We start from the raw sequence: 11494 nt of genomic DNA, 5'->3' as shown, positions 1-11494 counted from the left end.
ATATATATATATATATATATATATATATATGGCGTTGAGGAAGTGATAGTAAGAAACTGATACGGATAAGATAAAGACAAGAAGAGGGTGATTATGATGATAAGATGATGACAATGGTAAGAAGATGGTAAGATGGTGATTAGAGTAAGAAAGTTATGATGATTAGAAGATAAAGAAGAGAATAAAGTAACGACGAGCAAGTTGTGCAAATGCTGCTACTTTCTGTGTCGCTGTGTCTGCTTGCATGCGTTCTGGTGTTTTCCTTCGTGTTTCTCTTTGTGACACTAACTTGCAGGTATGGAGGCAGCAGCGACAACTGCAGCCGCTTCCGCGCTTCTCGCTTGTCGCCGCACTGAGGGCAGAAATACTTTGCATCTCCTCGCAGCTGCTCTGTCCGCTGAAACTGCCGCGCCAAGTCCTCCCCTAGTCGCCAGCTGCTGCGCTCAGCTGCTGGTGCTGCTGGTGTTGCTGGTGGTGCTGGTGCTGCTGCTGACGACGATGATAATGATGGGAATGAAGATGCTGGAGGGGAAAGTGTAGGCGCCAAACCCACAGGAGAAACCGCAGAAGGCATAACGAGATCCATACCCCAACCCGGGATCGCTTGCTGCAGCAGCTGCTGCTGATGGGCAGCATTGCTCTTCGTTGCTCCCCCCCGTTCCCTTTTGGTTCCTGCACGTCGGTCGCCCGCTGCATGCTGCTGCATGTAAATTTGGTGCTTCGGATCGAATGCGTCGCTGGCTCCCGCAGCAGCAGCGGCAGCAGCAGCAGCGGCAGCAGCCGCTGCTGCAGTATGCTGCTGGCCTTTGTCTTCCCTGACGTTCTTCCTTTCGCTCTTGTGGCTGCAGCTAAGCTGATAAAATGTTTCTTCCCGCAGTCCGGTGTATCCGCAGCTGCGGCAGCAAACTGCCTGCAGATGCGCTCCCCTAAAGAGCGAAGGCAAGAAATTCCAGGGGCTGTTGACACCCCCCAACTCAGCTTCCAACATCTCCAGCAGACGATGCTGCAGCTCGTTTGCATCCTCCTGAAGCAGCAGAAGCAGCAGCAGCAACAGTTAGGACAGAAGCAGCAGCTAAGGCAGCATCAGCAGCACAAGCTGTCTACACCAGTCTCCCAATCAACGCCTAAGCAAAAGCTGCAATTAAAACATCAGAAACTACACTCGTGCTGCTGCTGCTGCCGCTGATAATGTATCCGAAACAGCAGCAGCAGCGAACAGCAGCAGCACCAAATTGCCTTGCAGATTCTCACGCCAGAGAACCACCACAGCAACAGCAAAAGTAGGAGCAGCCTACCTGACAGGAGAAGTCGTCCGCCAACAAATCAGCCAGAGACTCTGGCCTAAGAGCTGCCTGTACACCGCACTGCAGCAGAGCGAAGATCCGCTGCAGCTCGGCTACAAGTGCATACCTGCTGCTGCACAGCCACTTGCAAGCAGCAGCAGCTGTAGCCTCATCTAAGGCCCATGAACGGCTGTCTGCAGCAGCCGCCGCAGCAGCACTTACACCACTAGCAGCCGGCTTTGTGCTGTCTGTGGTGCTGCTACTGCTGCTACTGCTCCTGCTGCTGTTTGTACCATCTTTCGATGCCCCTATCGAAGAAATTATAGACACGCCCGAAGCGTCCTCGTGGCCTCCACTAGCGCGCACTGCGCCCGTGGAGGAAGCAGCTTCAGGTGCATTTCCTGTTGCTGTTGCTGTTGCTGTTGTTGCTGCTGTTCGGTCATCTGCTGCAGCTTTGCGTATCCCCTCAGTTCTCCCAGAGGTCGGCGACGCACTTCCTGTAGCAGCAGCTTGCTGCAGCAGCAGCTGTTGTTGCACGATCACCTCGTGCTGCTTCTGCGGCACTGCTCCCTTCACAGGCATTACGTCCCCGCTTTGCTGCAGTTGTTGCTGCTGCTGCTGTTGTTGTTGCTGCTGCTGCGTTTCAACGTCATCGTCCACGCATATTACAGGGGTAGTAGCCTGTTTGGTAGCCTGTCTGCCTTGCCGCTGCTCCGCTTGCTGCAGCTGCTGCAGTGTTGGCAGCAGCAGCAGCGCCTGCCTGAAGTGTACATTCATGTACAGCGCCTGTATAAAGACATTCATATAACAAGTTGCTCCCAAGTTCTCGAGTCCCACATACCGGCCAGATCGCAGCAAGCATCCCTGCAGGCAGTCCTCCTGCTGCTGCTGTTGCTGTTGCTGCTGCTGCTGCGGAAGGACGCCAGCAGTGTTCGCGCTGCTGCTGGCACCATCCAGCTGTTGCTGTTGTTGCTGTTGCTGCTGTCTGCAGCACGCAGAAAACCAACGCACACTGCTGGCCAGCTGGCTGTCCGTTTGTTGCGGATCCCTCAGCTTTCGGGCATCTCTGCTGCTGCTGCTGCTGCTCTTGCTGCTGCTGCTGCCCTTACCCCATAGCCCGCTCTTAAATTCCCCCATACCATATAGAGAGAGAGGATGACTCTCTTGGTGGACATCTCTTGGCACTGAAAATCCAACGCGCAAGTTGTAAGCAAACAAAACATCGCTAAACCAACACTGCTGCTGCTGCTGCTGCTGCTGCTGCTGCTGGTATTGTTGTTGCTGCGGTTGGTCCGGTTGCTGCTGATGCTCTTGCTGCTGCTCAGGCGATGCACGACGTCGGAGCGGACGGGAATTTGGTGGGGATGGTGCTGCTGCTGCCGCTCCTGTTGTTACTGCTGCTGCTTTACCTGCTGCTGCTGCTGCTGCTGATACAGCTGCTCCTAATGGCTGCTGCTCAAGCTTCTGCGTTGTGCGGTCTGTAGGTGTTACCATTGCCACCCTAGCTGCTGTTGCTGCAGTTGCTGCAGTTGCTGTTGTTTCTGCTGGTGTTGTTGCTGCTGTTGTTGTTGCTTCTGTTGTTGTTGTTGCTGCTGCTGCTGCATTCATCGGGAACTCCCCATCAACGTGCATCGCGTCCTCTCCACTCCCCCGCGCTTCAACATATCCTCTTGCTGCTGTTGCCGTTCCTGCTGCTGCACGTGCTAATGCCGTTGCTGCAGCAGATACACTGCTGTCTGTGAAGGTGGTGAACATGCCTGCCTTCTCTGCTGTTTTTGCAGCATTAGATGCAGCAGTAGGCGCAGCAGCAGGCACAGCAACAGGCGCAGCAGCAGGAGAGTCCCTCGGCGCTGCTGCTGCTTGGGCGCAATAAGAACGAATACTGGGGGCTGCAGTATAAGTGTCTGCTGTTGCTGCTGCTGTTGCTGCTGTAGACTTCGTTGGATCTCCTACGGCTGTTACGGCTGTCCCCGCTGCTGCTGCAGGAGTACTTTCTGCTCCTGCCGAGTGTGCTGCTGCTGCTATAGTAGCAGGTCCTGCTGCTGCTGCTGTCGTAGCACGTTGTACTGCTGCTGACTGTGCTGCTGCAGCAGCTGTCGTGAAATGTTGCCGTCCCTTCGGTACACAACTGGACATGCTGCTGCTGCTGCTGTTACTGCTGCCGCCGCCGTTGCTATTAGCGAGCTCTCTTACTGCTGCTGCTGCAGCAACTGCAGCGGGAGCTGCAGGCAGAACCTCTATGGCCATTTCACGCTGCTGCAGGCCTTGCTGTTGCACAAAGTAACCACAGGTAGCGGCATTTTCTGCTACTGCTGCTGCACCTCGCGGTACTGCTGATCCAGCTCCTGGTGCTAGTGCTGCAGGTCGTGGTGGTGCTGCTGCAGCTACTGGAGGTGTTGCTGCAGCTACTGGTGCTGATGCTGCAGCCCGCAGTACTGCTGCTGCAGGTTGTGGTGGTGCTGCTGCGTTGTGCGCCGCTCCTGTCATACTGCTTGTGTCTAGGCATACAGCCAACGCTCCCTCCGTCTTGCTGCTGCTGCAGCTGCTGTTCCTGCTGCTGCTGCATGTATCGAGGGAAGGCAGCACACCTGCAGCTGCCGGATGCGCTGCAGGTGGCGATGGCTGCTGCTGTTGCGGTACAGAGGCCATTGCTGAAATATCCCGGTGTAGCGGTGACAGTAGTGCTGCTGCTGCTGCTGCTACTGGTGTTGCTGCTATTGTTGTTGTTGCTGCTGCTGTGGCTTCCCGCCATACGTAGGGAAGCCATGCTTCCAATCACCTGTGAGCTACTGCAGCAGACACCCACCTGCCTGCAGGGCCCATCCGTAGCTGCGGCTGCTGCTTCTGCTGCTGTTAGTGGCAACTGCAGCGTATAAACAGTGCAGCGCGTAGACGTTTCTTCCTTGCCCGTCTGAAATAGGCTGCTACCCGGCAGGGCCTTTATGTGCGTACCAGCAGCAGCAGCAGCAGAAGCGGTAGCAGTTGCAGCAGCAGCAGCCGCAGCAACAGCTGTGGCAGCAGCCACTGCTTCTGCAGCAGCTGCAATTTTCTCCTGCGTCTTACCTGCTGACTGCCACCCCCAAGCCGCTGTGGTTACTACTGCAGAGGGTTTGCTGCTGCCGCTGCTGCTGCCGTTGTGGTGAGTTGCTGCTGCAGCAGCAGCACAGGCAAACGAAAACTCTACACCTTACGACAGAAGTGGTGAACAGCAGCCGCTTCTGCTGCTGCTAAGTAGCAGCAGCAGTGCAGCAGCTGCTGGAGCCGCAGCAGCAACAGTATCGAAGGAGGCCCCTGCTTGCATGTGCTTGCGTGTCTGCAGTATGCTGCTGCATCAGCAGCAGCAGGAAGTGTCTCTTTCCTTAATAATTGAATGCCCGCTTGTCTGGGAGATATCTGCTGCTGCTGCTGCAGCAGCAGCAGCAGGTCTCCAGGCCGACCTACTACCTCCTGTTGTTGCCTTCAAGGAGGCGTGGGGGGCCGCTGCGTGTCTGTTGCTCTCTTTTATTTTTTAATTAAATTAATTGATTAAATTAAACTGCATGCGTAATAAAAATAAACAGAAAGAAATCCTTCTTATTCACTAAAACCTGCCTATACACCCCAGCGGTGGCAACGGATATATAGCCTGCCGGGTCCGCCCCGTGGAGGCCCTTGAAACCTGTTGCTGCTGCTGCTGCTGATGCAGTTACAGCAGCAGCAAATGGAGCAGCAACAAAGCGCTCTGGCCACGCCGTTGGCAGTACACTACGCGGTGTACGTACACCTCAACTAACACTACTGTCCCCTATGCAGTGGTGGGAACTCCCTATGACTAGCAGCAGCAACAACTGCTGCTGCAACTGCAGCAGCAGCAGCTGGGGCTGCCATCCATTATAAGTGAAGTGCGCGACCGAAATACGTGGAGGTGCTACGAGCAGCTTGCTGCTGCTGCTGCTGCAGGCGAGAGAATGGGGACTGAGGGACGGCAGCGGCTGCTGCAGTTGATGCTGCAGGCGCTGCGCCTGCGTCTTCTGCTGCAGCACGGGCAGCAAGAGCAGCAGCAAGGGTATCCAGCTTGTCTATTAAACCCTCGTTGTCTTTCTCAGCTTGTAGACAACGCCGTGTTCTTGCTTCGAGCTCTGTTGCAGCAGCGTGCAGCTGCCTCTCGTGCTGCTGCAGCTCAGCCTGCAGCAGCAGCAGCAGCATCAACAGCAGCGTACACAGCAGCAGAATGGACCGCAAATAAGCATAAAGCTCATTCTGAGCCGTGTAATGCCGTTTGTGTTCCTGATGCTGCTTCTCCCTCTGGTGTTGCTGCTTGGGTTGCTGTTCCTGCTGCTGTTGCTGTTCCTGCTGGCGTTGCTGCTGCTGTTGCTGTTCCTGCTGGTGATGCTGCTTCTGTTGTTGCTGTTGCAGTTGCTGCTGCTGCTTCCGACTAACCTGCAGTTCTGCATTTTCTACCTTGAGTGCTTCCTCTCGCTGCAGCGCCTCGGCATGCACGAGTGTCAGCTGCAGCAGCACATTGCATATACAGAGCAGCTGCTGCAGCTGCTGCGATTGCAGCTGCTGCTCTTGCTTTTACTGCTGCTGGTGCTGCTCTCGAAGACTGCAGAGGGGCTACGCAAGATTGTCCTTCCTGCCCTGCAGCAGGTGCAGCACAGGATGGGAGCAGGAGTACTTACGTGAGCTACGAGCTCCTCCGTTTGCTGCTGGCGCTGCTGCTGCTGTTGTTGCTTTTGTTGTTGTTGCTGCTGCTGCATGCGAAGCTGCAACCGCACAGAATACATAGAAAAGACCGTCAACTACCCAATCCGAGCAGCACGATCAGCAGCACAAGAAGCAGCAGCAGCGGCAGCGGCGCGTACTTCAGTTACTCCTGCGTTAGCTTGCTCCAACAGTTGCTGCAGCTGCAGCTGCTGCTGCTGGCTCTGCTGCAGTTGCTGTTGCAGCAGCTCGATAGATTCTTCAGCCTTTCGCTTCTCCACTTCTAAAATGGACACTGCCTGTGCAGCAGCAGCAGCAGCAGCACATGCAGCAGTGTTGCTAAGAGCACTATGGCAGCGACAAGAGTAGAAGCAGCAGCAGCAGCAGCAGCAGCAATGGTTACACAAACTTGCCTGTGTCTTTGCTTCTAGGAATTCAATATGCTGTCTCTGGACTAGCCGCTCAGCCTGCAGGAGAACAGCAGCAGCAGCAGCAGCAGAAGCAGCAACTACAGCAAAAGAAACAACTGCAGCACCGACCGCACACGTTCCATCAACGCGAGAAGCAGAATTGAATAGTGCAGCACCAGTTGCTGCAGCAGCCGTTGCTGCAGCAGCTGTTGCTGCTGCAGCACAAGCGGTTTCTGCTCCCCACCTCGGCATTCCTTGCCCGCGCAGATTCCGCTTCAATCAGTTGCTGCTGCAACTCAGCTACCTGCATAGCAGCAACAGCAGCAACAGTAATAACAGCAGCAGCTGCTGTTGCTGAAAGTAGTGCAGAGAGGACACTGCCTGCTACAGGTAGCACTAAACCTTAAACCCTGTATGCAAACCCTAAACCCTAAACCCTAGATACGGACAGTCTGGCGGTGCTCTGCAATAGACATCGCCTGCATCTCGACCTGAGAGCGGAGGTGCTGCTCTACTTGCAGCTGCTGCTGGTGCTGCAGCTTTAGCTGCTGCAATTGCTGCTGCAATTGCTGCTGCTGCTGCACCATGGGAGACTTGGGACTTGCGTTGCTGCTGCGCTGCTTCTCTTGCTCCAGGCGTAAGGCCACCTCTAAGAACAGAGATAACAGCAGCAGCAGCAGCAGCCATGGGATTCGCTGTTGCTGCAGGAGCAGCAACAACAACAGCTGCCCGTCCTGCTGCTGCTGCTGAAACGCAGCAGCAAAGAGTTGCACTTTCCTCTAGTACAGCAGCAGCAAACTAACCTGAAAGATGCAACTCCCGCCGTGTTGCCTGCAGCCGCAGCAGCAGCAACAACAGCAACATGAACGATAGCAGCAGCACCAGTAGCAGCAGCAGCAACGATAGGAACAGCAGCAGCAGCATCAGCATCTATTGCGTTTGCTGCTTACTGCTAGTTCTGCCTGCAGCGCCTCAACCTTATCCAGTGTCTGTACAGCAACACACAAACAAACACGAAGAGTTTGCATCTAAACCCTAAACCCTTAACTCCAGTCCTCCGTATTCAACAGCTTGTAATAAAACCCTAAACCCTAGGCTACAAACCCTAAACCCTAAACCCTAGGCTATAAACCCTAAACCCTAAAACCCAATCTATGGGGATTGAAGACTTCATACTTACATCAGCATCTTCACTGGAAGTTTTCTGTTGCTCTCTGAGGCAGCAGCAGCAGCAGCAGCAGCACACGCAACACCAGCAGCATTAGAAGTAGCAGGGGTAGCTGCATCACACCAGTGTATAAGATAGCCAGGACAGCGGCAGTTGCAGCAGCAGCAACGGCAGCAGCAACTGCAGCAGCAGCAACTGCAGCTGTTTGGCGAGTGGAGGCAAATGCCAAGAACACAACTAGGCTTACGCTGTAGCAGCAGCAGCAGCTCCGCCTTGCCCAGCAGCAGCAGCAGCCTGAGGCATCACAGCAAGACAAGCAGCACAGATACATTGCTAAAAGTGTAAACCCAACAATGCATGCATGCGTGCTGCTGCTGCTGCTGCTGCTGCTGCACGTTCTTGGTGCTGCTGCGCGTTTTGCTGCTGGTGCTTGTGCTTTTGCCTGTGTTGCCGTGGCGTACACAAGTGGGGCAGTTGCGTTGCTGCTGTTGTTGCATCTGCTGTTGTTGCTGCTGCTCGCGCTGCTGCTGCTGCTCCAGAAGCAAGGCAGCGTGCTGCTGCGCAGCCTCGCTTGCTGCCTGCAGCTCTAAGAATGTTTTCCTCATCTCTTCGCTGCGTAGGCGTTCAGTCTTTAGCTGCTGCTGCAGCTGCTCAATTTGCTGCTGCTGCTGCTGCTGCTTCTGCTGCAGCAAGAGCCTTTGCTCCTGCTCCTCAGCCTGCAGAGGCGCAGCACAGAGAAACGTAAATATATTGACGTGGGCTGCTATTGCTGCTGCTGCTGGTGCTGCTGCTGCTGTTGATGCTACTTCTGCTGCTGCTGCTGCTGCTGCACTGCACCTGCAGCTTCTCAGCAGAACTCTTCTGCCGCTGCCCCTCTTCTTCCTTTTTAGATTCAGATGTCCTGTAGAAGCAGCAGCAGCAGCAGACACAGCAACGGCAGCAGCAGCAGCACATCCACGGTCATTTACTAAGAAGGATAAACAAAAGCAGATAAAAGAAATGGTAAACAAAGAGAGACAAAAGGAGACAAATAAGGAAACAAACAGCAGCAAGGAGATGCATGCACAAGCAAATAAAACTTTTATTCCTCAGGTGTATACGCACCTCTCTTCTTTTTGCTGCAGCGCAGCCTCTGCCCTTGATGTCCTTTCTATCCATTGCTGCAGCTCAGCAGCAACTTCTTCCTTTTCTGCCTGCAGCAACGGTAGCAGCAGCAGCAACAACAACACAGAGCAGCAGCAGCACATAGCTGGTGTGGCAGTAATATATTGGGCTATTGTTGTATAGCACCATAGAGTGCTGCAGTTGCTGCTGCTTCTGCTTCTGCTGCTATAGCTGCTGCTCCGTCCTACCTGCGCATCCTTTAGCTGTCTCTGGAGTGAGCAGCAGCGCTGCAGCAGCGTGCGGCGTTCTGCTGCAGCAGGACAAGGGAGGCCTCGCAGCACGATGGAACTCTTGCTGCTGCTGCTGCGGCTGCTGCTGTTGCTGCTGCAGCGGGAGGAGCTGCTGCGGCCTTGTGGCTTCTTGCTGCTGTCAGCGCTGCTCGGTGCGCCAGCAGAACGCAACTCCTGCAGCAGCAGCAGCAGAAGAAACAGCACCAGCAGCAGGATTGTCAGCAGCAACAGCAGGTAGTAGGGGGAACCAGCACAGCACGTATAAATGCAGCAAAGGGGAGCAAACTGCTGCTGCGGTGTCTGTACAGCTGCCGCACTTGCTGCTGCTCCTGCTGCTGCTGCTGCTGCTGCTTCAGCGCATTGAAGTCCTTCTTTAGGCGCAGCAACTCCTTTTCCTTCGCGTCCAACAAATCGCGCAGCTCTGCTGCTGCTGCTGCTCCTCCGTCTTGCTTCTCCTTCTGCTGCTGCTGTTGCTGCTGCTCATAGAGTTCGGCAAGCTCCCGCTCGTAGTTTTGCTGCTGGCGCTGCAGCTGCTGCTGCAGCAGCTCACATTCACGCCTGGCCTGCCGCAGCAGCTCAGCAGCAGTTGCTGCGTCCCCTGAAGCAGCAGCAAACAGAGCAGCAACAGATGCAGCAGCAGCAACGGAGACCCCTGCAGCAAATTGACGAAGCGGTGACCGAAGGAACACTGCAGCCAACAGCAGCAGCAGCAGCAGCAAGGGCAAAGGGCAGCAGCTGCGGCTGCTACTGCTGCAGTGTTGCTGAATTCTCCGTGCACAGCAGCAGCAGCAAACGTACGGATGTCTTCCTCTGCGTCAATATGTGGCAGGCTGCAGCAGCAACAGCAGCAGCACAACAAGGCAGCAGCAAAGAGTAGCAGCAGAGACAGCAACTCAAATAGCAGGAGCAGCAACAACCAGCAAACAGGCAACAGCAGCAGCAAACCACTACTGCAGCAGCAGTAGCAGCAGCAACAGCAGCACAAATAGCAGAAATACTAGCAACAGCAACAGTAGCAGCAGCAAAAGCAGCAGCTAATATCTTGCCTTCGTGCGCATGCTGCTGCTCCTTGATCTGCTGCTGCAGCACTCTGCTGTAGACAGGCTCCATAAGCCTTGTGTTCCTCGTTCTGCTGCTGCTGCTGCTGTGCAGCAGCAGCAGCAGCATTCGCTTCATGCAGGCGCTGCTGCAGCTCCCTATACCTGAGGTGTTTACGCAGCAACCGAAGCAGCAGCAGCAGCAGCAATTGAAGGAGCAGCAGCAATTCAGCAGCAGCAAACCATCGAACAAACAGCACCAACTAGCAGCAGCAGCAGCAGCAGCAGCAGCAAGTTGCACAGGAGGAGAACTACGACAACAGCAGCACATCAACAACAGAATATCAGCATCACGAGCATCGACAGCACGAGCAGCAGCAGCAGCAGCAGCAGCAGCAGCAGCAGCAGCAGCAGACCTGAGTATAAGAGCTCTAAAGTTGCCAACAGATTTAATTAAATCAGACAATAAATGAGCAACAAGTTGGGAGTTTGCTGCTGCTAATTCCTCAGGGTATCCAAGAGAACGTAGCTGCTGCTGCAGTTTCTGTAGACGCTGCTGCTGCTGCTGCTGCTGTTGCTGTTGCTGTTGCTCCTTCTTCTGCTGATGATGAGCATGATGATGATGCTTATTATAATGATGCTTCTTCTCATCGTAATGATCCTCCTGCTGCTGTTGCTGTTGCTGCTGCTGCTGCTGCTGCTCCTGCTGCTGCTGCTGCTCCTGCTTCAAGCAGGCTGCCCTGTGTGACAAAACAACTGTAGGAGGCCTACGCGAGGAATCAGGACAGGCAGCAGCAGCATCTGCTGCTGCTACTGCTGCTACTGCTGCTGCTGCTGCTGCTGCACCTGCTTCTGCTGCTGTATCCTTCGTTGCTTCAGCAGGTGTTGCTGTACCTGCTGCTGCTGCAGGGAGCTTTTGCAGGAAGCTGCGCCCTGCAGCAGCAGCAGCAGCAGCAGACCGATGGAGAGACCCTGGCTGCTGCGACAGTTTTCTTATTGAAAGGCCTGCTATGGAGGATAACAAGTTGGGCAGCTGCCCATCTGCTGCTGTTGCTGCGCTGCTGCTGCTGCTGCTGCTGCTGCTGCTGTTGCTGCTGCTGTTGCTGCAGTTGCTACTGCGGTGACTGATGGACGGCTGCGCATCTGAACGCAACGGGGAGGCGCAGCAAGAAGGCCCACGAGGATTGATGTTGGGTTTGCTGCTGCTGCTGTTCCTGCTGCTGTTCCTGCTGCTGCTGTTGCTGTTGCTGCAGCCAGTCCTGCGCTTTATGGAGGAACATTCCCCACAGTCAGACTGCGCCATGCTGCTATCGCGCTAGCGGCCATTTGACGGGTGTGCTGCTGCTGCTGGTGGCGCTGTTGCTGTTGCTGTTTTTGCGCTGGTGCTGCTGTTGCTGCAGCAGCAAGTGCACGCGTACGAGCAGCCTGAGTAAGGAGGCTGCTGCTGCAGCTGGCGCTCCGTTAGCTGCAGCGAAGGGAGAAGCAAATGTGTTACAGATAAAGAAGTTTCGCTGTAGAT

At 55.0% G+C, this 11494-nt stretch overlaps 2 protein-coding genes across 2 annotated transcripts; both read right to left on the bottom strand.

Annotated features, from left to right (window-relative positions):
- Positions 1-139: 139 nt before the first annotated feature.
- Positions 140-3932, bottom strand: EMWEY_00040700 (Ubiquitin carboxyl-terminal hydrolase , related; the record flags this gene model as incomplete). The annotated part of the gene is made up of 2 exons (XM_013482591.1): positions 140-1024; positions 1296-3932. The coding sequence occupies 2 exons, from the start codon at positions 3930-3932 to the stop codon at positions 140-142; spliced, it is 3522 nt and encodes a 1173-aa protein (XP_013338045.1).
- A 1221-nt stretch (positions 3933-5153) lies between these two features.
- EMWEY_00040690 (hypothetical protein, conserved) lies at positions 5154-11278 on the bottom strand (the record flags this gene model as incomplete). Its single annotated transcript, XM_013482590.1, has 16 exons — positions 5154-5771; positions 5945-6028; positions 6128-6265; positions 6621-6680; positions 6826-7025; positions 7180-7207; positions 7327-7365; positions 7557-7590; positions 7792-7838; positions 8006-8260; positions 8382-8445; positions 8649-8737; positions 8897-9112; positions 9256-9536; positions 10028-10140; positions 10392-11278. 16 exons carry the CDS (start codon positions 11276-11278, stop codon positions 5154-5156), a joined length of 3153 nt encoding a protein of 1050 aa, XP_013338044.1.
- Between the last annotated feature and the right edge of the window lie 216 nt (positions 11279-11494).

Source organism: Eimeria maxima, genomic scaffold (genome assembly GCF_000499605.1).
Source record: "Eimeria maxima Weybridge genomic scaffold, Emw_scaff675, whole genome shotgun sequence".
NCBI classification, from domain to species: domain Eukaryota; phylum Apicomplexa; class Conoidasida; order Eucoccidiorida; family Eimeriidae; genus Eimeria; species Eimeria maxima.
This window is presented reverse-complemented; position numbering and strand designations above follow the sequence as displayed.